The 25580-nt window shown below is 37.1% G+C and overlaps 2 protein-coding genes across 9 annotated transcripts in view; one reads left to right on the plus strand and one right to left on the minus strand.

Moving 5' to 3' along the window:
- Positions 1-821: 821 nt before the first annotated feature.
- Positions 822-2913, minus strand: LOC126291764 (replication protein A 14 kDa subunit-like). Its single transcript, XM_049985448.1, has 3 exons — positions 2627-2913; positions 2334-2520; positions 822-1036 (listed from the first exon to the last, which is right to left on the minus strand). The coding sequence occupies exons 1-3, from the start codon at positions 2732-2734 to the stop codon at positions 963-965; spliced, it is 369 nt and encodes a 122-aa protein (XP_049841405.1). The 5' UTR covers positions 2735-2913; the 3' UTR covers positions 822-962.
- Positions 2914-2990: 77 nt separating this feature from the next.
- LOC126291762 (YLP motif-containing protein 1-like) overlaps positions 2991-25580 on the plus strand; it is a 362461-nt gene continuing 339871 nt past the window's right edge. For 5 of the 8 annotated variants that reach the window (XR_007551862.1, XR_007551863.1, XR_007551864.1 and 2 more), the window contains exon 1: positions 3260-3356. The gene's annotated coding sequence lies outside the window, so the exon portion shown is untranslated. Of the gene's footprint in view, positions 3160-3194; positions 3357-25580 lie in introns of those variants that run through there. The other 3 variants (XM_049985443.1, XM_049985444.1, XM_049985445.1) reach the window with 3 other exon arrangements.

The raw sequence follows: 25580 nt of genomic DNA on the forward strand, positions 1-25580 counted from the left end.
ACTTACCTTAGGGGGAGAAAAGGACAGCTGGTGTCTGTATATGTGCAGATGGATGTGTGTGCGAGTGTATACCTGTTCTTTTCTCCCCCTACGGTAAGTCTTTCCGCTCCCGGGATTGGAATGACTCCTTACCATCTCCCTTAAAACCCACATCCTTTCACCTTTCCCTCTTTCCTGATGAAGCAACCTTAGGTTGCGAAAGCTCGAATTGTGTGTGTTTGTGTATCTATCAACATACCAACGCTTTTGTTTGGCAAGTTACATCATCTATATATATGCGAGCCAGTTTATGTATTTCTTTTACATTCTAAATAATTTGTGTAAGAGGTGTATTTAGCTCAGGCTCTTGTTTTCAAGAATTTTTATATATTCTGTACAGTCTGAGCATCTTTTCTCTAATACGAAGCAACTCATCTGTGTATCATTTGAGCTATTTCTTTATCTGTTTCTGCTCAGGGCTAATTTTGATTAATGGCGAATAAAGAGTATTACAATTCAGTGAGATGTCACATAGCTTCTAGCAGCTCTATTGTATAATTTATCGTGAGATTGGTGGTTCAAGTTTGTCCCTGTGGGTAAATTGCACCTTGATCTGGGCAAAGACTCAAAAATAGCATTGTAAGCAAAAATCAAGAGGTCTTAATAAATAACAGCTTACACGAAAAAAATGTCACCTTCAACATAGATAGGTCTGATACATATATGCAGGTGCTCATAAGATGTTTTCTTCACTAATTGTATACAGGGATAAGAAATGAGGTCGCATTACAACACACAATGCATTCTGTTTGACCCTGAGACAGGTTTGAATAAGCATGACATATATGCAGATGTACATTTATTTATTTATAAATGTGTAATGCAATTAAAATATTACATTTTTTAAGCAACTGAAAAAAGCAAGTTCTTCTTATGTACAATTACAGAAATCCTTTGTACAGTCCATTTGTAGTAATTGTGTACTAACCACTCTCTGCCAACCAAGGATTTGGTACTGTATTAACTAGCTTTACAGCTTCATTGTACAAATCAGTTTCTGAAACAAACAGAATGATGTAGGCCTACTTTAAAGAAACTAATACCTAGCAAAACCATTAAAATTACTTATTAGGACAGCTGAAATAATTTGCCAGAAGCCACAAAAAATTATGCAAATATGAAGTTCATTTTAAGAGGAATCTAAAATGTTTATTGGTAGTCAAGTCTTGGTACTCCACTGATGAATGTTTTAGTGGACTACATGTACATACTATCAACAAAAACATAAAAGTTACATAACATCTGGCATCTTCAGTGTATTAATTTAAACACTTTAAAGTGTTGCAAACTGATTACCTGCTTGAGTGTGACCTACAAGAGCCTAACAATTGTCTTTACATCTCAGTGTATTGTACATTTACAGGTAAAATATAATGGCAAAGTTATTACACCCCAAATGAAAATATGTTTTACGATTTTATGACTTAATGTACAACCATGGAGAGTATTACACTTAGGATCCATAGAAAAAGAAAAATATTACATTTGTAAAATGAAGAACAAACAGTCTTCAGTCACAAGTTGTTTATTTACTGTACTATGCATTTCGAGCCATGGAGGCTCATCTTCAGGTACTTTTTATTGATTTACATCAGGTTTTTTAGTTGTTTGCCTGTTGATATTACAATTTTGTGTTACAACATGGTATATTGTAGATATAAGTTTAATAGTGTTAATAATATGATACTAACTTACAGTTTAACATTGTATGATGTCTGCTTCTGTTGTGCAGTTGGTATATACAATACACATATTTAATTTAGCAGTACATACTGAGATATATCTGCAGTAAATAAATGCAACTTGTGACTGAGGGCGGTTTGTTCTTCATTTTACGAAAGTAAAAACAGTCGCGGACGAAACACTGAAAAACAATGGATAAAATTAAACTATTGTATGTTCTTGTTTTTTGATACCTGTGTGTTTTATGAGTTTATTTTACTGTCTGTCAGACATATCACTGTGTAAGTGATCAAATATTTTGGTTGCAGCATTGTCAGTCCGTACCTAAATGACAGCTAAAGAAAAAAGATGATGTCCTGAAAAGTCTCTCGTCTATTAGCCGATTTCAGATTTCGGGGCTCCTTCAAACAATGCTCAAGCTACTTCTAAAACCGAAATTAATGAGCATGTTAATGCGATAAATTTCGACTGTGCTCCAGTCACACTTTTCAAACTACTACTTCGCAAGCGCATACACACACCATCTCCATGGGTACGATACGTTGCTGGCAAATAAATTTTTAAATCTTATTTGTGTTAATGGAATATTTAAATGATCTGAAAAGACGTACCAAAGTTTCCTGTCATATCTGGAGGGAATGTTAGATACGAATTGCAAAAAACAGCTGCGGGGCTCTGGCAAATTCCTCTTACTTCTACAAATCCAGACAGCTCTTCACTTAGGGGCATTCCCATACTTATTGATACAACTCTTCCATCAGTCGTTTCCAGCTCCCATTTACTGCCATTTGGGTGTACCTATATGATATACACAAGTATATTAGGATATAAGCACTTGCTCGACACGGAATCAAGAGAAGATCCAGCTGCACATTCTTATCGTTTACAACTTCGGTATCAGTACCTTCCTAACTTTTCCTAATACAACCACAGATTTGCCAATATACTTATCGAGCAGTTCACCGCTCACACGATTGTAAAACACGTTCTCTATGGACTGTGTTTCCGACATCTCACGTTTCGACAATTCTCCAGTCCAAACAATAATACAAATTGAAATGTTCTTTCAAACGATGCTACACATTTGGCGCTTGAAATGTCAAACAACTTCATAAATGAAGACGTGTCAGAGCGGGTAAATTTATTCACATTTGAGAGTGTATGCTTATTAAATTCCCGTCAGAGAATCATAATTCACATGGGTCATTTTCATATTGATTTCAATGATTTACCTTCAGTTTTTCTGATGCATAATTTATTTTCATTGGTTTGTGTGGTTTTTTAGGAATCACGCAGATAGCAACCAAAGATTCACTGACTTCAGTCATTTATGGAGGAAATTGTTGTATGTAAAATTGTAATATGTAAATCTTGGAAGATTAAAAAGGTTGTCTTTCAAAAATATAATTATCAAATTCAGTACAGGGATTTGTTAAGGTAAATATCTAAATATATTTCCTGCCGGAAGTACGTCCAATTCTTTGAAACTGTGTATTGAAGGGAAAATGGCGGATAGCGTTACATGGATCGTGAATATGTGTTTAATGTTTCAAAAAAAATAGCTACTTGTATCAATAAGTAAGTGTATACATATTGCTTTCAGTCAGTCTCAGCCACTATTCCGTTCATCGAACGTAAGTACTGTAAATTGTTTGTTTGTTCTGAGGTTTGTTGGCAGCGGCGTAAATAAGCTTTTCGAGCGGCTAACGGAGGTAACAAATGGCCGTAGAATCTCTTTCTCAGTTTGTTTAAACTTGAAGTAATAATTGAGAGTGGCATATAGCCCTTATTAAATGTTGTTCACGGGGTAAAAATGTCAACGGAAGACTAAACTGAGTAATCGCACCGCTTGTTGGTGGGTTTGAAAAATTTATTAGCCGATAACCTATCGTATCCATGGTGATAATTGTGTGTTTGTGTGTGTAGTAGTTTGAAAACGAGTTTCTGTGACTGGAACACAGTCAAAGTTTTTCGCAGTAAGATGTTCAGAAGTTGCATTTTTGAATTATCAATCTTATTAGTAGTAGCTTGAGCCTTGTTTGAAGACAATCCCAAAATCTGATATCCCCTAATAAAAGAGACTTTCCAGGACATTACAGTTTTTGTTTCATTGGTGGTCATGTATTTACGGTCTAATTTTGATATTAAAACTAACGGGCAGGCCTTTTATCATTATTCAAGTGTGATATTAGTGTATGCTGAAAGCAAATCTGACAATTCAATCATGTTTTATGGGTCTACATTAACAGTTGGTTAGTTTTAAGAATATGAGGGCCAAAATATGTAGCTTATTTCTACCAATGGTGACAGCTGGAAATTTTTTATGTTCTGATGGCAGTATGTGAAAACCACAAATATCCACTTGAAATTGTAATATTCGTATGTGATGGTCACCAGCATAGAATATATTTTTGTATACATATTTTGAAGACTAGTGTTTGTGACGTGTACGGTTGTCTTCTTGTGTTTAGATTAACAAAGCAGTTTACTAGTAACTTGGAAGGCACTTCTCATAAACAGATTTTAATTTAGACCACTTTTGAAAATCGATTGTGAAAAGAGCTCAGGGTGATTTTAGTCAATGTAATCTGTATAGCTATTAAGTCATCAGCATTTAGTGACTCAATAGCCTGCAATGACTTAAATGTAAAACTTATCTCTTTAAGCTAAATGCATCTAATGCTAAAATTTTATGTTTACATTGAACAAATTTACTAATACAGTCAGTTATACTACAGTAATTATGCAGTTTTGCTGTTTGTTTGTAATTTTGATTATACTGACATGATTCACAGCGATATTCTGCTGCATTTCTGTTCTGAGAGTATACACCAAAATTTTCGTAATATATGCTTTGTCTTAAGTTACACTCTAAAAACTTAACATATATTTCTTAGGTGGATAGACTGTCAGAGGGAGATTCTAAGTAGCTGCTGCAGTTTTAATGGATGCTTATGCACCTTTTTAATGATCAGATTATTTACAGCTCATCAGTTATTTAAAGTGTGTTTGGGGTGGTGGTGATTTCGACATGATCGATATCCTGTAAAAATTTTCTACCATGTGTTGCATAACTACTTTTGTTTTGCCAATTTCAGTACATAAGATACTGTTATTAATGTTTAGATATTTATTTATGGGAAATTGATTATTGCCTCAGGCATAATTAACTATTGATATTCAGTTGTTTATATTTGAGGGAAAGGAAAGAATGCTCATAACTGAAAGTAGCAAGTGTATTTTAGAAGGGCTCCATTTTTGGCCTTCAGCATCATTGTAGTGGAACACAGTATAAATTTCTGGTTTAAACACTTTGGTATTTAAAATTTTCTGACACTATGTTACTACATAGCTCATCTCCATTTGGTCAACTGAACCTGACAGTATTAGATAGCTTTGACTCATAACATAACAATGTGGCATTGACTTCACAAATGCAAAGTCCAAAATAAACTGAACAAAAAACAGTTCCTTTCCATCTGTATAAATTTTTGGAATTTAGCATGTGGTGACAGATTGCTCCGTTGTATAGCCCAAGGCCGAAGTTTGAAAGGTGACTGACTGGTCAAGAGTCAGCTAAGCCTTCAAATGTGAAAACAAAATTGTTGGAGTGGCGATATAATGATCTGTATTGTAGTCAATGGTCTAGATTAGCCTGACAAATGACAGTTCAATGACTTACTGAAGTGGCACCAAGCGCTTCAGTTAATGTTCTCTGATTATGTAAAGTTTTTATCATTTTTTTAAAAAATTAACACCAACCATTGCACTTATTCTGTGTTTATTCTACATGTGAAATTTGGGTGACTATCAAATACTGAAAATGTGGGCCGGTTGATGTGATGATCCCTCCTCCCCCCCCCCCCCCCCCCCTTCCAAAACAAACACACACACACACACACACACACACACACACACACACACACACACACGAAATGAGCCATGTGATGATGTGTGGTGTGTTTGCCATTTTCATATTGTTTAAGTATGTAATTTTTGCATAAAAATGAAAGTGGTTAAAGACCAAAATGACAATATTGGGTTTGAAAAATAAATAATTTTTAAGTCCCAGGTTGTGTTAATGCCTTTTAAAAACCGAACTCCCAGCAAGCCAAGGTAACTGCAAGACAGTAACTTGTGTTAATAAATACAACAGAGAAACTGCCAAAATTGCACGTTTCACTTTTATTTACTTGATGACCAAGTGTTTTGTTAGGATCCATTTTTAAATCATGCAGATAGTCAAAATGCTATTTCCCAACATATAAAAATCATGTCAAGGTATGCTTTGTAACTGTTTATTTGCTCTTTGTTATACATATGTTTGTTATCTTGACATGGATGTCATATTTTGGGAAATACCATTTGAGTATCTGGATGATTTGAGAAAGGACCCTGACTCAAAACCAATCATCCAGTAAATAAAAGAAAAATTTGCAGCATCGGCTGTTTTCTTTTTTTATTGCTCCTTTAAAAAGTTTCATTTGGCTGTGAACCCCATCCAAGAAAACACAAATGAACTGTTTACTGCAATTAGAACGCATTTTGAGAGTTCGAATTTTAGGGCTTTGTTGTTTGTTTGTTCTGAAATATAGGACATACGAAAAACTGAAGTCTCAACAATATACTGTATAATTCTTACAGGTGCGTTGTTGATTATTTACATTCTTTGTTTGATCATATTGCCCCATATTTAGCTTTGAACTGCATTTTACCATTAGTACCCTTCGAGGAAAATACTTAACAAGATAAAATGTGTAAATATGTCTGTATTGTAGATTTTTCTTTGGATAAACATGTTTAGCTGTGTTGGTAAGTGATTTTTGTTGAATATGTGCGTCTGTGGTATTATCTAGCCCTGATGTTGGTGTTAAAGCTCATTCAAAAATTTATACTGCAGCATGAAGTGGCAAACCTTACTCTAAATTCTTGCATATAGTGTACAAGATTGTTGAAAACATTGACAGTTTATAGGAAGAGTTTGGAACATATTCATCATGTGTAATTCTGTTTAGAAACAAATGTGCATTCCTAAGCCTTTATTCATTTATACTGCATGTATTTTCGCTGCAGTTTGCTCTTTTGATAATTTACGTACTCTACATTTTTCATATTACAAATTTCAAAGTTTTTTATGATTTATTTTTAAAATGTGAAAATTGAAACTGTTTCTGAAATGTGCACATGAAAGACAAGGAAATTATTACAATTCCCTTATAACTGACAAGGTTAGTAGGTTTACAGGTTGACAGACAGCAAGAGTACAACCCTTTCATCACTACCATGAGTAGTGATGCTTCTGTGTGTATCCAAACATTCATGTTGACACTTACTTTATACCACTGATGTTAAGTGTTAGCTGCTACACCTAACAAGTTACGAATCAGAAAATAGAAACTTGATAATCTTGATTTACAGAGAAACGTGTGACATAGGTAGGAAGCTAGTAACCATTCTAGTAAAGAAGCTTAGATCTGTGGTTAAACTGGCTATGTCACATAAGTCATACAATAGGTGAAGAATGACTTTGAGGATCATAAAGTATGCATGGTGCATTTTGGAATTATTTCTATGTTCAGAAACCTAAAGTAAAAATATAACAGAGAAATTGGTACACAAAAATATATAACAACATTTTAGATAGTAACAATTTAGCAACATTAAACAAAAGAGCAAATATACTCTATTCCAGTGTACCCAAGTGCAAAAGAAACACAAAGACAAGTGTGTTAAATGTTGTGCACATACATAAGACGACAAACTTCCAAGCACATTCCCATAAAGCCTGGCCAGGAAGACAAAATTGGCACTAAGTTGCAGCAGTGTAAACATGTTGGCGCTATGTCACACATATTACGATAATAAATTACGTAAAATGTCAAAATGAAAAGTGGTAAATCATTGCATGCAGGGACGCAGTTGTAATAAGCTACTTTAATAACATAATAAAGGAAATACTAAGAAAGATATATATAGATCGCGTGAGTAAAGTACGTGGCACTGTGCATTCGGAGAGCTAGTTCATTGACCACTAACCATAAGAATGGTATAATTTACTGTCAAATAATGTCAAGCCAACATTAACAATTCGCTGTGGCAATGCGGAATATAAAGGAGAATAAAACCATTACAACAAAACTTGCATTTTCAAATACATAAGGTGTATGGCCACATGAATAGTAGGACATTAAAACAATAAAATGTTAATATTATAGGTTTAAAATATTCTGCTACAGATTTAAAATATCAAATTAAATGAAAAATAGCCAAATTAAGTAGTCTATGGGAAAGGGGGGGGGGAAGGGAGTAGAGGAGATTGAGATCTATGCAAATGAGGGACAGTATTGAACATGGGGGGGGGGGGGGAGTAGATTGGTTGCTGGAAGTGAGAGGTTTAACAGTGTCAGGAATGATGGAAGTGGAAACAGAAAAGCAGGGACCATATTAAAATACCAGTGTCAGTACATAACCATAATACTAGTCACGCCTCAATCACAAAATAGAACAGTGCTGATATGTAATATGTACATGATAGTACTGTTAGTATGTTGCATGTTCACTAAGATATTTATCATTAAAAAAAAATCGTGTGGCATTGCTGGCTGGGAGGCCCTGTCTGGGGAAGTGCGTCAGTGAGGATGAGGTGATTATGATAACACAACGCCCAGTCCATGAGCGGAGAAAATCTGCAACCTAACTGGGAATTTAACCTGGCCTCGCTGCACAGTAGGCAAATGTGTTACCACTCAGCTACGTACGCCACAGTAAATGTCTTGAAATGAACTTTAGGAAAAGGTGAGTGAAATATATCAGGGCTAACAAAAAAGGAACCAGTAAAGGTCACAATATTGTGCTAAAGAATTGAGTGCACTACGCAGGGAACAGGTATTCGGGTAGCAGAGTACTTGTGGAGTGTGTATGAGGGGTTTGTAGACCAGGCTGTACTCTGAGGTACGCTCTCCAGTTGATAAGCAGCAGTGGAAGTCGTACCATGTTAAGAGTAAAGACACTTAGACTGTCAAAGTTTTATCAGTAAATTATCGAAATGTTCATGACAAAATTCTCAAATTTATTGCTCGCCAGGAAAAATCATTCACTTAAATTATTCTCAGAACCAAGATCTGGCTTAAACTCGCAGTGGAAAGCTCTGAGATACTTAGTGAGTCATGGAACATATATTGGAATGGCAGATTAGAGGCCACAGGATGGGAAGTATTCATTGCAGTTGCCAAAAATGTTTTCCGTTAAAGTCCAATTAGTGCGTGACAGTGGAGTTAATCTGATCGCTTATAACAGGTCTAGGTAAAACAAAGCTAATTAATGAATGTTTTTACCGGCTCCCCGATTCTGCTATGACAGTTCTAGAGTCTTTCTTTGAAAGTTTATGGTCAGTAGCACATAAATATCCAGATCATGCATTGCTAATAGGATGTTACTTTAACCTACAGAGTATAGACTGGTGTGCCTATGGATTCATTGTAGGGAGTACAGATAGACAATCATGTGAAGTACTGATGAACATATTATCTAAAAACTGGCTTGAGCGGCTAGTTCAGCGGCTCACATGCAATGGAATTACAAATGTTTCCTTAATTTTTTATGAATTTTTGAAATTTGAAAATTTTCATTTTTTTGTGAAGTTTGGGTTTGTTATCTCAGGTAGGACTGAATATGTTGTTGTTGTGTGTCTTGAGTCCTGATACTGCTTTGATGCAGCTCTCCATGCTACTCTATCCTGTGCAAGCTTCTTCCTCTCCCAGTACCTACTGCAACCCACATCCTTCTGAATCTCCTTAGTGTATTCATCTCTTGGTCTCCTTCTACGATTTTTACCCTCCATGTTGCCCTCCAATACTAAATTTGTGATCCCTTGATGCCTCAGAACATGTCCTACCAACCGATCCCTTCTTCTTGTCTTTGTACCACAAACTTCTCTTCTCCCCAATTCTATTCAATACCTCCTCATTAGTTATGTGATCTACCCATCTAATATTCAGCATTCTTCTGTAGCACCACATTTCGAAAGCTTCTATTCTGTTCTTGTCCAAACTATTTATCGTCCATGTTTCACTTCCATACATGGCTACACTCCATACAAATACTTTCAGAAACAAATTCCTGACACTTAAATCTATACTCGGTGTTAATAAATTTCTCTTTTTAGAAACACTTTTCTTGCCATTGCCAGTCTACATTTCATATCCTCACTACTTCGACCACCATCAGTTATTTTGTTTATTTTACTGAATATAAAAATATGATTTTTGCACAGTTTGTACACCTATATGATAGCAACGTGCTGTAAAAATATCTGACTGTGAACAAAGATATGAATTTTTGAAATTGAGGAGAGAATTTAATTCACAATATTCTAAGACTGATCTTATGGCTGTTGGCTTGTCATGTGTGATATTGGGGGAATATAATCAGTTATTATTGAAGTAAGGTACTGAATTATATACAAAAAGTGGAAACATCACTGAATTTAACATTTATATTATTTTGACATATTTAAAGTAAATATTTTCAATTAACATCCTTAGAGATATGACTGTTCCTAAACCTGGTGGTGAATGTTAAGAACCCTTATTTCTTCAGACAGCTTCTGTCATATAGAATAAGGCCTGCCAGTTACTGTGGTAAACTCAACTACCGAAATTTTCCTAAACACATTTTTCATTGGTATCCAAACTTAGTCACTGGTCGATTTCTTGAATGATGTTCCTGGGCCAGCCGGGTGGTAAAAATGTACAAAAACATCATTGTTTTCCAAACTTATTCTTTCAACCTCTGCAGGCCACCACTGCCCATCATTCACACAATGCACTATCTAATTAGTGGAAAATCTCATATAAAGATGTGAAACAATTACTAACAAAGAGATAGAGGGGCTGGCCAGTACTTACCTCAGCTCAGTACAGCCGATAGAAGAAAAAAAAGGAAAAAACAGAAAACCGAAAATTTAAGTTCCTAGCTTTCGGAATAAATGTTCCTTCATCAGGGAAATAAATGTTCCTTCATCAGGGAGGAGAGAGGGGAAAGAAAGGGAAGAAGGGAAAGTGGATTTAGTTACTCACAATCCAGGTTATGAAGCAACAGGGAAAGGAAAACAGGGAGGGTAGCAAGGATGGAGGCATGGTTGTCAGAGGGAAGCCAAAGATTTTCTACTGTAGGTACTGGGCCAGCTTCAAACCAAAGAGGATGCATACAGAAGTAAAGAGGTGTATAGTATAAAGATGTAGGATGAAAAGATGCATGAATGGCTAAAGAGGAAAGGGAAAGAGGAGAAGACTGAAAAGTAAATGGGAGTGAGGTTGTTTAACGTAGGTTCAGTCCAGGGGGATGGCGGGATGAAAGGACGTACTGGAGTGCAAGTTCCCATCTCTGCAGTTCAGAGCGACTGGTGTTGGGTGGGAGAAGCCAAGTGGCACATACGGTGTAGCAGGTTCCTAGGTCCCTAGAATTATGCTGGAGGGCATGCTCCGCTACTGGCTATTGGACATCTCCTAGGCGGACAGTTCGTCTGTGTCCGTTCATGCGCTCAGCCAGTTTAGTTGTTGTCATACCAATGTAAAAGGCTGTGCAGTGCAGGCATGTCAGCTGATAAATGACATGTGTAGTTTCACATGTGGCCCTGCCTTGAATTGTGTGTGTTTTACCAGTAGCAGGGCTGGAGTAGGTGGTTGTGGGGGGATGCATGGGGCAGGTTTTGCAGCGGGGTCGGTTACAGGGGTAGGAACCGCTGGGTAGAGAACCCTACAATATTCCCAGACTACCTTCTCTACCCAGCGGTTCCTACCCCTGTAACATTGCGCAAAGCACACAACTATTACCACTGTCATACCTTAGCAACAGATGGTTCAAATGGCTCTGAACACTCTGGGACTTCACATCTGTGGTCATCAGTCCCCTAGAAGTTAGAACTACTTAAACCTAACCTAAGGCCATCACACACATCCATGCCCGAGGCAGGATTCGAACCTGCAACCGTGGCAGTCGCGCGGTTCCGGACTGAGCACCTAGAACCACTAGACCACCGCGGCCGGCAGCAACAGCTCTGACAGAGAACTTGAGAAAATGCTGGTCCTATGTAAAATCTAGAAGTGGGTCTAAGGCTTCCATTCAGGCTCGTTTCATTTAAAATTGCCCAAAATAATGAAATCTCTTTGCCATCATGTCACAGATATTTGTGAAAATATGGTGTAAGAAAGTACACATAAATAGAACGTGATAAAATAATTTTTTCCAAGTTTTTTAGATCAAAACTGTAGTCAGGGAGTCTTTTTGAAATGTCTACCATTTTTCTCCATCTGGCGTCAGTACAAAAGGTAGGTTGAAAGTTATTAACTACTATAACTCCCTTATTTATAAATCAATTTTGTTCAATTTGGCATCATTAGAAAGATACAAGGACCAACTATATCGCTAAACTATAAAAATGTTGCAACTGTGCATATAAATATGTGGAAATCTCCGACATCATTGCAAACTGCTTGGCAGAGCACTTTGCTCTGAATTCCGCTTCTGCCAACTACCCCTTGGGCTTCCGCTCCATTAAAGAGCGGATAGAACGTCGGAGTCTTTCTTTTTGCACCCACCATCCTGAATTGTACAATGTTCCATTCAGTGAGTGGGAATTCCACAGTGCCCTCGCCGCTTGTCCTGATAAAGCTCCTGGCCCAGATAGCATCCACTCTCAGATGCTGAAACACCTTTCAGTGGATTGCCAGCGACGCCTCCTCGACCTTTACAACCGCATTTGGTGAGTTTCTGTCGCAATGGCGGGAAAGTCTTGTTGTCCCCATTCTGAAACTGGGGAAGAACCCTTTGGAGGTGGACAGCTACCGTCCCATTAGCCTCACCAACGTTCTTTGCAAGTTGCTTGAACGGAAGGTGAGCCGGCGCTTGAATTGGGTACTGGAGTCTCGGGGCCTTCTGGCTCCGTCTCAGGGTGGTTTCCGTAAAGGCCGCTCCGCCGCTGACAATCTGGTGAGCCTGGAGTCGGCCATCCGTACTGCCTTTGCCCGCCGTCAGCATCTGGTTGCTGTCTTTTTCGACATGCGGAAGGCGTATGATACGACATGGCGTCATCACATCCTTTCTACGCTTCATGGATGGGGCCTTCGGGGCCCTCTAGCGATCTATTTTCTGTCGTATCGTACCTTTGGCGTGCACTTCGCGGCCTCATATAGTTCCTCCCAAGTCCAGGAGAACGGTGTGCCACAGGGTTCTGTTCTAAGTGTCTGTCTGTTTTTAATAGCCATTAACGGGCTCGCTGCGGCCGTGGGAAATTCTGTCTCCACTTCCCTGTATGCTGACGACTTCTGCCTTTACTGCAGCTCTATTGGCATTGCAGCTGCTGAACGTCAGCTACAGGGCGCTATCCGCAAGGCGCAGTCTTGGGCTGTAGCGCATGGTTTTCAGTTTTCCGCAGCCAAGACCTGCGTTATGCATTTCTGCCGGCGATGCACTGTTCACCCGGAGCCGCGGCTTTATCTTGACGGCGAGTTTCTTACAGTGGTGGAGTTACGTAGGTTTTTGGGGGTGGTTTTTGATGCCCGGTTGACTTGGCTGCCTCATATTCGGCAGCTTAAACAGGCGTGTTGGCGGCATCTAAATGCTCTGCGATGCCCGAGTCACACCAGGTGGGGCACTGACCGATCTACTCTCCTACGGCTTTACCAGGCATTAATCCAGTCCCGTTTGGACTATGGGAGTCTGGCTTATGGCTCAGCATCCCCATCTGCGTTGCGGCTGCTGGACCCAATCCTCCACAGCGGGATACGCCTTGCCACTGGTGCCTTCCGGACCAGCCCTGTGGACAGCATACTTGTGGAGGCAGGTGTTCCTCCACTGCGGTTACGACACCAACAATTACTGGCTGCTTATGCTGCCCATGTTTTTAGCTCGCCCGGGCATCCAAATTATTGTGTCCTGTTCCTGCAGTCAGTAGTCCGTCTGCCAGAATGTCAGCCCCGGTCGGGTTGTCCTATCGCCGTACGTGTCAAATAGCTTCTCTTCGGGCTTGGGTGTTTCCCTGTACCACCTCCTTTCCGGGCCCCTCTGCGTAAACCCCCATGGTGTGTGCCTCGCCCTTGCCTTTGGCTCGACTTGGCACAGGGCCCGAAGGACTCAGTCCCTCTGGAGGCCTTCCTACGCCGCTTGTATTCCATCCTGGCCACGTATCAGGGCTCTGGCGTTGTCTATACCGACGGTTCGATGGTTGCTGGTCGTGTCGGTTATGCACTAACACTAGGGGACCATTCTGAACAACGTTGGTTGCCGGCTGGCTGCAGTGTTCACACTGCTGAGCTGGTCGCCATCTTTCGTGCCCTAGAGTATCTGTAGCGATTCCCTGAGCGGTTTACGAGCTCTCGACCAGTGTTTCCCCCGTTCTCGTCTGGTGATGGCTATCCAGGAGTCCCTGCATACTCTTGCCCATTGCGGCAGATCTTTGGTCTTTGTTTGGACCCCGGGCCATGTTGGGATACCCGGAAATGAAACTGTTGACCGCCTGGCGAAAGAGGCCACTAGTGCACCATCTCTGGAGATTGGCCTCCCGGCGACTGATTTGCGGGCACTATTACGCCGCAAAGTTTTCGATTTATGGGACACTGATTGGCGCAACCTGCCCGTGCCAAGCAAACTCCGTCGTATCAAGGAGACAACTACTGTGTGGCGGTCATCCATGCGAGCCAACCGCAGGGAATCAGTTGTCCTTTGTCGGTACCACATTGACCACACGCGACTCACGCACAGTTATTTACTGTGTCGTGAGGATCCCCCTCTTTGTCATTGTGGGGCGTCCTTGACGGTGGTCCATATTCTGTTGGAGTGCACCCTTTTAAATGTGCTCAGGCAGACTTTTGCGCTGCCTGATACGCTCTCTGCACTTTTATCTGACGACTCTTCCATAGCGGACATAGTTCTGCGTTTTATTCGGGCAGCGGGATTTTATCGCTTAATGTAAGTGTGTGAGTTTTTGTGTTGATTCTGGCCTATGGCCTACGATTTGTCTGATTTTTTTTTTCCCCTCTTGTGTTTCTCGGTGGTTGGCTTTTCCCTTTTTGTTTGTATGGTCGGCCAACCACCGTCACACACTGTGTGATTTTAGTTGGTCTTGTCTGGTCTTTGTCTACGTTTCTCTTGTTCTGTGTCGTCTGTCTTATTGTCTGTTGATCGTTTTTATTCTCTGTGGGTGTTTTTAGTATTTGGAAAAAGGGACCGATGACCGTAGCAGTCTGGTCTCTTTAATCCCCACAAACCAACCAACCTATGTGGAAATCTGTAATTAAAGTCATTTTTCAATTTTTTTCCCCAAATTTCATGAATTTTTTTTTTCATGAAAATCAGAAGTTTCCCCATTTTCAATTTTGTCTCAAAGAATTCCTATTATCATACATTCCAACATTAAAAAAATCAGAAGAGTGTTTGTTCTGTTTAATCATTTAAAACAGAAAGAACATAAATAATAATAATATACATGTTTCATTTTTTTACTATTACCTAGTGGTCACAAATGATGGATCAGTTCTCATAAAACACATTCATAAAATTCTAAACAGCATTCATTGTTTCAAACAAGTTTTCAATGGACAATATCATGTCTGATTCAAAAGTATATAAATGACCAGTACTTGTGCTTGCACTACGAGCAGGCAAAGTCATTAAATTGTTCTCATAAGGTATCCAGCAAACATCAGTGTGAAGTGGCCATGAATAACTTGAGGAAGGGCCACTTGGACTCATGAACTTGACTTTTGCATCTGTGTGTTCTTCACTTATCTCTAGAATTTTTCCAAGCCACCACTGGTTATTGTAGATAGCTGTGACAAATGTTCCTTCTTTAATTGTGTGTTGTGTTTTGAATTCCAAGAGGAACATGAATGAATTTAGTAGATAATGAAACGCACTTTATTAGCAACTTGTTTTCATTCAGTGGTTTGAAAAAATGATTCACTCTTGTCCCAGGAAGGGTAGAACCAGTCTCTTATCATTTTTGTAACATGTTTTTGAACTTTTATCTCCTCTGTTGTAACATGTGACTGTCATATGGACGCTGTAAACTTGCTCTTGTTGCTAATAGTTGTTAATAGTACCGCCAACTCCATCACATGCATTTTTGCCATGACTAGCGGCAAAAAAATTCCATTCTGCAGTTACTCCATGCTCTTGTTTGCAATGATGGCACAAATTAAAAAAAGTTCTTCAGGTTTTTATATTGTGCAGAACTGCCATCACTGAAGTTCATAACATGCTGGATGTGTGGTAATTGTTGCAATACATAAGTGAGAGCAGTTTTCTGGAAAACATAGAATGTGTTTGTATCATGCTGCAAACAGTCACATATACAACACAATGACATTGAATTAATGCAGTCATCTGTTTTAAAGTACACCATAAAAGGATGAAGGGTGACTTGAATGTTCTACCAGCGAAATCCTTGTGTAGCATCCTGGAGCAAACAGGTATGGTTCTCTGCAAAATCCACTATGATGATGCATGTAGTATCAGGGAGGGTTTCTTTGCCTGATTTGGAGTAGTGACTTTGAGATTTTGATACATAATGATATTGTGTTAAGTTTTGAAGTTTTTGCACATGATACTCAACAAATACATTGGTTGTCTTCATTGATGTCTCCAGTGTAGGTTGATCAGTTTGCATCCGTTGTTTGAATACAACATTTTGACAATCTTGTAAGGACTCTAGCTCCATTAGAAAATTGCACTGTTCATATCCGCCAGGACACCGAGAACAGTGATGCATCATGCATGCACTCTTTGTTTTCCAGATTGCACACAAGTTTCAGTAGAAGTTCTGTGTACGGTTCTTTCACATGCACAGCATGCATTAACAGTTTTACATTTTGGTGATACATGCATACACATACGTTATGCATTCCACAACTGTTTACAGTAACACATTCTTTTGGCCTAAGTTCACAAAATTTAGTAAAACCAATTTTATCTTCAGGGTATTTTTCCCTGAAAGCTAAGTATACATCTTCCAGATTATGTAAAATTAGTCTTTTTGTCTTATACACTCTTTTGCCATTTTCTGAAGGTACAACAGACATTCTTTTTTATTAGCAGAAATATGACTTGTATCATCTTCACAGTAAAAGTACTGGACTCGTTTTTCCGCATCCTTACCTATTCTGTTTCCCACTTTGTAACACCCTTTTGACAAAATACCATCTTCTTTTAGCAATACCCTCGATTTATTTACCATGTATCCGGTAGTGTTAAAAACATTTGGATTTTTTCTTTACTCCATGAAGCTGGTGCTAAGGGAAGTATTTGTAGTTTTTCTTTAACAGAACTTCTGCTGAATTTCTCTTTAAGTTTTTGCATTAAAATATTACAGTTTATACTTTCAGCACTTGCCAGTTTCTTCAGACACGTTTTTTGCTGGAACATGTAGCACTTCTGATGCTGTTTTCTGGAATTTTAAAGCTAAGCGGAATGTATTCTGGACGCCTTTCTTGTGCTCTCTCGGTAACCTTAAATGGTGAAATTTCAAGTAATTCACGACTTTCATTAAGATTTTGAAGAGCTGTAGGTGGATCTGGTGTATATTCTTGATATTCAACTTCACATTCATCCATTCGCAGAAGGTTATCCCCCATAGAAGATAAAATATCCTTAAGGCATGTTATGCACAGCTTGGTACTTGGGAAAAGTCCAAGGGTTTTATATTTCCTTGCCATGGTTGAAGAAATAGGTTTCAAAGATTTCTTAGCAGTCATTTTACCATGCTTCTTAAAAGGGTCATAGCAAGTTCTTTGTCTGTCTTCAAATGTTCCCAAATAGTCTTTTGTGAGAAGAACAAACACTCTCAATATTTTCACTGGTGCTTCTTAGCTTCAATAATTCAATATCAGCTTGATTCAGGCTTGACATACCTATTAAATTAAGCTCTTCACTGCTACTACTTTTTTTCTGACACACAACTGCTGACACAAAACCTAAAGAACATTTGTTTTTCATTGTGATTTGTAATCAACTTTGTTTGTTGCAGAAAAGAACTGGATGGTTTGAAACTTTTTCTTGTTCTCTAATTAGTCATGAATGGACTATGAAGAATCTGTAAGGGGAAAATGAGAGAGAGTTAATGGCCACTTTATTAAGTGATTTCTAATATTCACATTATGGAACAACTTTGTATTGCAGTCAGACCCCTCAATATGATATTCTAAAACCCCTCAAGTTGATAGTATGACGTATTTTATGACAGTCAGTCGGATGCTACTATAGGAGCATAGTAAGATTCATAATACATAAAACCTCCGATTGTGGAATTGAATGATGTTTATTATAATTAGCTTTATTTATTTTATTTGAATTATTGTATATAAGTAATAAATTTTACATAAATAAAGAAAATATTTTTTGTTTAAATTCTGTGAAAATATGTAAAACACTTATAACCTTAAAAATTTAGTATTGATAATGTCGTAACGGCTTTTAAAATGAAATACCTAATAATTACCTTTCAACTGTCAATAACAAAATCAATGAAAAAATAATTAATTATTTATTACTTGGTTATATATTGTTAAAATTGAGTGGATTAATGATTGATTTTATCGTAATATTTATTTCAAGTATATAAATAATGTTTAATAAATAAAATAATATGCAAATCTCGATTTTTTTTAATTTATAATTAAATTGATGATATCATATAGTGAATAAATAATAAACCTTCGAAGTGGAGTTATAAATATGACTAAATTTTAATTTAATGTAATTTTAAATGAATTATGATTTATCATAATATAATTTTGTATGAAACAAAATTATTTATTATTAATGTTGTTGTGGTCTTCAGTCCTGAGACTGGTTTGATGCATTAATAATACTTATATGAATATGTCATTATTTCTAATGGTAATTGATATAGAGAAAAATGCGAACAATATGAAGATCTTTTCACTCATTATAATATTTGTTAAAAGAAATTCATTAAAACATCTGATAAGAGGCCACAATTAAACAAAGCATGCACTGCAACAACCGTTTGTAGGTTATAATATGATTGGGTGGTCTAGTGTCTCTTCATAAAAATTATACAACGTCTGAGGGCACTGTAATACGTTGAAAACATGCAACTCATTGCGCTTATGGAAGTTAAATTAAGTCTCTTTGGTTATACGTTACTGTGCAACTATGAATTGATTGGATGAATTCTTTCTTTTTTTAATTTCAATCTTTCCTTTTCACTATCTCATATTGAGAGGCTCTACTTCCCGAACGTTATCATATTGAAGGGTTCAACTGTATTTTCGGACAGAATGGCTGCTTATGTAAGAAGCTCAAAATCAAGACAAAAAAGTCCTTCAGATATATAAAGTGCATAGACACACAAAAACATAACATACACAGCCTGTGTTGCATGTGAGTGTTGCTGCTAGATTGAATTTTTCATTGTTATTTCATGTATTGTTGATTAGATATTTGAAGTAATTAATTATTAAGGCATCATTGAAAAAGTATAATATCTATCACAGAGGACAAACACCCTTCTACTTTTTTATGTTGAAAAGTATGGCAGTTGGAATTATTTGAAACAAAAAATCAGATGGTGAAACTTCTGATTCCGCTAAAAAAAAATCCAGAAATTTGCAAAAAGAATTGGTGAGAAATTACATTAATTACAAATTTTCAAACATTAGTTGCTTAGACACAGCACTTTTATAATTTTCATATTGTAGCTCTACTCTTGTACTTTCCAATGACACCAAATTGAATAACATTGATTCATAAATAAAAAAGTTATAGTGGTTACAAACTTACGAGGCACTTCATTTCTCAATGCCAGTTGGTAGAATGGGCCCACATTTCAAAATCGTCTCCTAATTTCAATTCTGGTCAAAAAATTCCAGAAAAAATATTTTAACTCTACCTCATTATGTACATTCTTACACCAAATTTTCAGAAAAAACTGTGACATAAGGGCAACGGCCACTAGGTGATTTCACATTACCCTTCAGTCCCTTGTTGACCAATCTAGTGTGGCAGTTGAAGATACCAAAATGAAAGCTAAAGTTTTAAATGACACATTCAAGAAATCATTCATGCAGGAAAATTGTACAAATGTACCATTGTTTGACTATCAAATAGACTCTCCTATGGCCAACATAGTAGTAAGCATCCCTGGCAAAGAGAAAGTTGAAAATAAATAAATCACTATGTCTGGAAGGAATCCCAATTTTGTTTTTCAAAAGAGTGCTCAATGGCAATCCTGTGCATAGAAAAGACAAAAAATGGACGTGCAATATGACAGAGCAATAGGGAACATCAGTTTGCTGCAGAATCTTTGAACATATTGTCAGTTTGAATATAATAAATTTTTGAGAGACTGAAAAGCTTATGTTCATAGAAAAAGCATTGTTTTAGTAAACATCGCTTGTGTGAAACTCAGCTTGCCCTTTTCTCACATGGTATACTGTGGACTATGGATGAACGGCAAGAGGTAGATTCAGTACTTCTAGATTTGTGGAAAACGTTCGACACAGAGCCCTGTTGCAGGCTGTTACAGAAGGTACAAGGATATGGAATAGTTTCACAGATACTTGAGTAGATCGAAGACTCAAGTTATAGAATCCAGTATGTTTTCCACAAGAATGAATGTTCATCAGAGACAATAGTATTGTCAGGAGTGCCCCAGGAAAGTATGATAGGTCCACTATTATTCTTTATATGCATAAATGATTTGGCAGACATGGAGGGCAGCAATCTACAGTTGTTTATTGATGACATTATGGTGTATGGTCATAGAGTGACTGTAGTAGGATAAAAGATGACTTGGGCAAAATGGCAGTTAGTACTAAATATAAGTTAATATGGATGAGTAGAAAAAACAAACCCATAATGTTTAGATGCAGTGTTAGTAGTGTTCTGCTTGACACAATAATGCTGTTGGAATATCTTGGCAAAACATTGCTACGCAATATGAAATGGAATGGGCATGTGAGGATTGTTGTGGGAAAGGCAAATGGTCAACTTCAATTTATTGGGAGAACTCTAGGTAAATTTGGTTCATCTGTAAAGGAGACTGCATATAGGACACTAGTGTGAATTACTCTTGACTTTTTAAAGTCAAGAAAAAACTTGACAGTGTAAAGGAAGATATCGAAGCAATTCGGAGGTGGGCTGCTAGATTTGTTACTAGTAGGTTTGAACAATGTGTAGCTATTATGGATATACTTTGAGAACTCAAATGCGAATTCCTGGAGGGAGGGTGACATTCTTTTCGAGGAAAACAGTTGAGAAAATTTAGAGAACCAGAATTTGAAGTTGAATGATTGTTTCCTCCAACATACATTGCACATAAGGACCACGGAAATAAGATAAGAGAAATTTGGTCTCATACAGAGGCATATAGATAGTCGTTTTGCCCTCATTCTGTTAGCAAGTGGAACAGGAAAGGAAATGATTAATAGTGATATGGGGTACCCTCCATCACATGCCGTAACATGGATTGGAGAGTATCGTTGTAGATGGAAGTTGTGATGAAAAGGAAAAAAGAGCAAGGAAATAGGGGGGGGGGGGGGGAGGGGAGAGAGAGAGAAAAGGGATGTTTGTTGAGAATATTATGTCTATTGCTATTAACGTGTCCGTCGATTTCAATTTTTTCCAAAATAACTACATGGAGTCTTTTCGGTTCAACATGCAATAGAGTGCTTCCTTAAGACATTTGTAGAAAATCATCTGTTGTGAATGTCGTAATTAATCACTGCCAACTTCATTCCCATTAGTGGGCCTTCTTTTCTTGTGTGTTTCATAAACTAACCAAGCTTCATTTATGTTTGGAAAATGTGAAGAAAGAGATAGAGATCGTCATACATGTAGATTTAATGAATGGTTATTCTAGCTCTGATGTAAAAAGTATTGAGGACTGGATATTCATCAAACCAAAACACTCTTTAATGTGCTCTGAGAAACCACCATGTTACGTTCCTCTGACTTATTGAGACCCATTTTGTGAGCTAATAGCCAATGCCTTTGAGAAGGCTAAGATTCACATTTGTTTACAGACACGTAGAAAACTTAAATCTACTTTATATACTTTGATCAATCGTAAACAAAATAAATTTTTAAAGTCAGTAGTCTATCAAATCGAATGTGAGTTATGTAGTAGCTTTTACCTAGGACAAACAGGGTGCGTATTGTACCAGATTTGACAGACTTGGCAACAAAAATCCACAACCACAGTTTATCACTTTACTGAAAATACAGATGTATTAGGCTTAGTTGACAATTATCTTCCTGTATTGTACATTTGAACCCAAAGGACTTGACCTATATATTTTAGAAGAAATTGAAATTTACAGATAGTTTAATAGCAATAGCTGTAATATTCTCAACAAATGGATTCACTGTAACAGAAAGTGTAACTCTGACTTTTTCCCCTCTCCTCTTTTCTTCCTCTACCCTCTGTCTTTTACTCATTTTCCCTTATCATTCATTTTTTTCCCACAATTTTGTGTGCTTATTGGTCATCTTTTGTTAAATGTGATAAATATATCACTCTTGCATTTTTCTAAAATTCATTTCAACATGTGTATTATGGTAAATACCTATAAGTATGTGTATATAATGATATATTAAAAACAAAGATTCCAAGACTTACCAAGCGGGAAAGCGCCGGTATACAGGCACAATAAATAAAACACACACACACATATGTGGATGGATGTGTGTGTGTGTGTGTGTGTGTGTGTGTGTGTGTGTGTTCCCCATAAGGTAAGTCTTTCCACTCCCGGGATTGGAATGACTCCTTATCCTCTCCCTTAAAACCCACATCCTTTCGTCGTTCCCTCTCCTTCCCTCTTTCCTGAAGAAGCAACCGTCGGTTGCGAAAGCTAGAAATTATGTGTGTGTTTTATTTATTGTGCCTGTCTACCGGCGCTTTCCCGCTTGGTAAGTCTTGGAATCTTTGTTTTTAATATATTTTTCCCATGTGGAAGTTTCTTTCTATTTTATGTATATAATGATATTTATTTTCACTCCATGTGGGCCAGAGGATTTCGGAACATGCAACTTATTAGCAGTAATATTACATACATATTACTTATCAGTGCTGATCTGTTTTGTAATTTGTGTATTAATTACACATTGTTGTATAACTTGTATTATAGTTACATACTTTGAGGTGTATTTGACAATGCTATTTAATGTGGTCCCTCCTTTCCTGTCCTCTCTTTCACTATTCCCAACTTTGTTCGACTGCTCACTTCCAGCAACAAACCCACTTCCTCATTCTCAATACTCTCCTCAGTTGCATGGATCTCCAGCTTCCTTATCCATCCCCCTTCTTCCCACCATCATTGGCCATATACTACTCAATTTGGCTGTTTTTATTTATTTATTTTGGTAATCTTAGATCTGTATTACAATATTTTATACTTATACTGTTACCATTTTATTATTTTAATGTCCTATTATCCATGTTTCTGAACATCTGATGTATTTGCATATGTCAGTTTTATTGCAATGGTTTTGTTGTGCTTTATTTTCTGATATTACCACAGCAAATTGTTAATGTTGGCTTCACATCATTTGATAGAAAATCAAACTATTCTCATGATTAGTGGTCAGTGACCTACCTATCTCCTAGGATGTATAGTGCCACATACTTGTATCATATGACCTTTATAACCGTTTTTTCATGTTTCCTTTATTATGTTGTTAAGTAGCTCCGCAACTGTATTCCTTTGTGCACTGATGTACCACTTTTCATTTTGCCATTTTATGTAATTTATCATCATAGTATATATGACATGGCACCACCACATTTATGCTGCTGTCACCTAGTGGCCGTTTTGTCATCCTGTCCTGGTTTTGTAGGAACTCGATTAGTAGTCTGTTATCTCATGTACGTGCGCAACAGGTAACACTCGTGTTCTTGTGATACCTTTGCACATGGGTAGTGGAACTAGAATGTTTGCTTTGGTGTTTAATGTTGCTTAGTTATATCTAAAAAGTTATTATGTATTTTTGCATATCAATTTGTTTGTTAAATTTCCACTTTAGATTTATGAAGATTCATTCAGAAATGGGTCATGTTTACTTCTTCATCAGTAGTCATTCTTCACCTGCTGTATGACTCTTTTTGCAACCTACTAAACTTAACTGCAGATCTAGGCATATTTATAATCCTAGAAGTGTTCGTAAATTTCAAATATGTCTTGAACAACATATCATTTCTATTAAATGAGAATATAGTTAGGCCTATGAAAAATTATCAACATACAAGCTGTTGATTGGAAGTACTCAGCAGGCAGCCAGTGCTGATTAGCGCACTGTGAGAATTTTTGAAATACTGAGAGAACACTGGGTGATCCCAATAAGAAGTGAATTGACAAAGACTGACAAGTGACTGCTAAAATTATTTTTGACTCATTTGATTACAGGAAATTTTCCTTATATAGTTGTGTTCCCCTGTCAAATACAAGCAACTATGGCCATGCAATCACTGTTGCCTTCTTGTTAAGTCCAAAATATGTTAATTCTGTCAATATTTTCTGGAATATGTTGCTTCTGACATTGTTTTCATAGTGTTTTAAATTGCCAACACTGTAATTTTCATGTTCATCAGCTGACACTAAGAAGTAAAGTTGTTTCAACTAGTGTACATTCTTGTGTGTTGATGTGCGTAATATTTAGTTTCCCAACTCTTAGAAACCATGACATTCAGAGCTTTAAGGTGGTTGTTTGGGTGTTTTCCACAGATTAAGTGCACTGGAATTCCTTCAGGAAGTTAATCTTTCATAAAGGGTGTAGATCAGGTATTATTGCTTGGCAGTTTGGGCACTCTGTGTACCTAGTCTGTAGAGCTTACGAATTTAGCTTTAGAAATTGAAATTAAATGATCACTAGAGATAGTTAACAATTTAATTATCTGTGTGTATTAACATTGAATTTGTGTCTGAATTGTCATTTCTTCATTGTTACATTGGCAACTGATCTGTATAAAATGAACATTTAGGTTCTTTATATTTCACAAGCATTTTTTTTAAAAATATGTTGACCAAGAAAATGGTTAGTCTTCTATAGAACATAAACAATTGAGCAACGCATTAAATACTAAAGTGGTGAGTAATATTTAGTGACATTCTGAAACTGGTTGTCTCTAATTTTATATCTTCCATCTATGAATTATTATTATTATTATTATTATTATTATTATTATTATTATGCTAAAGAAGTACACTGGGATTATGCTACCTTCAGTTTCAAGCTTGGGTAGTGACTCTGGCCAGAATCATATGCAGACTGTGTTTGTTTAAGCTGTCCATTGTAATAAAAAAAACTTTAAAATTAGATTTAACGACAAAAAATCATATATTGGCTTATCTGTTATTCCATTGACATTGCTATGCTCTTGGTGTTAACTGTAATATGTATTACTATATAAAAGTTGTAATGCATATATTCTCTTTGCAATATATTCCCGAACAGAAATAGGAATTTCGGGAGGGGGGGGGGGGTTAATAGTGTTCTTTGCACATTATTCACAAATATAAATCGAAGGTGAGATGACAGTGGTATGTCAAGTACTCAAAATGGTAAAGTAGCATTTGAAATGCGGCATCCTGTATTCTATTTCAAGGTAACTCTAAAATACTGTAATGCTACCTCCATAGTGCCCACACCCTCCAAATTAGATTTTTATCATCAGCCCCTTCTTGTGCTTCTTGCTATCACTATTAATGATGTGCTTTTATATGAATTAGGATAGACTACTACTCAATGCATAGAGACCACATTGAGTACAGAGGGGCACGTTAAACATGTTGGACAAATTCCTTTGTCGGCTTTATAAGTACTATTCTCTCCCTCCCCCCCTC

Source organism: Schistocerca gregaria, chromosome 9 (genome assembly GCF_023897955.1).
Source record: "Schistocerca gregaria isolate iqSchGreg1 chromosome 9, iqSchGreg1.2, whole genome shotgun sequence".
Taxonomy (NCBI): domain Eukaryota; kingdom Metazoa; phylum Arthropoda; class Insecta; order Orthoptera; family Acrididae; genus Schistocerca; species Schistocerca gregaria.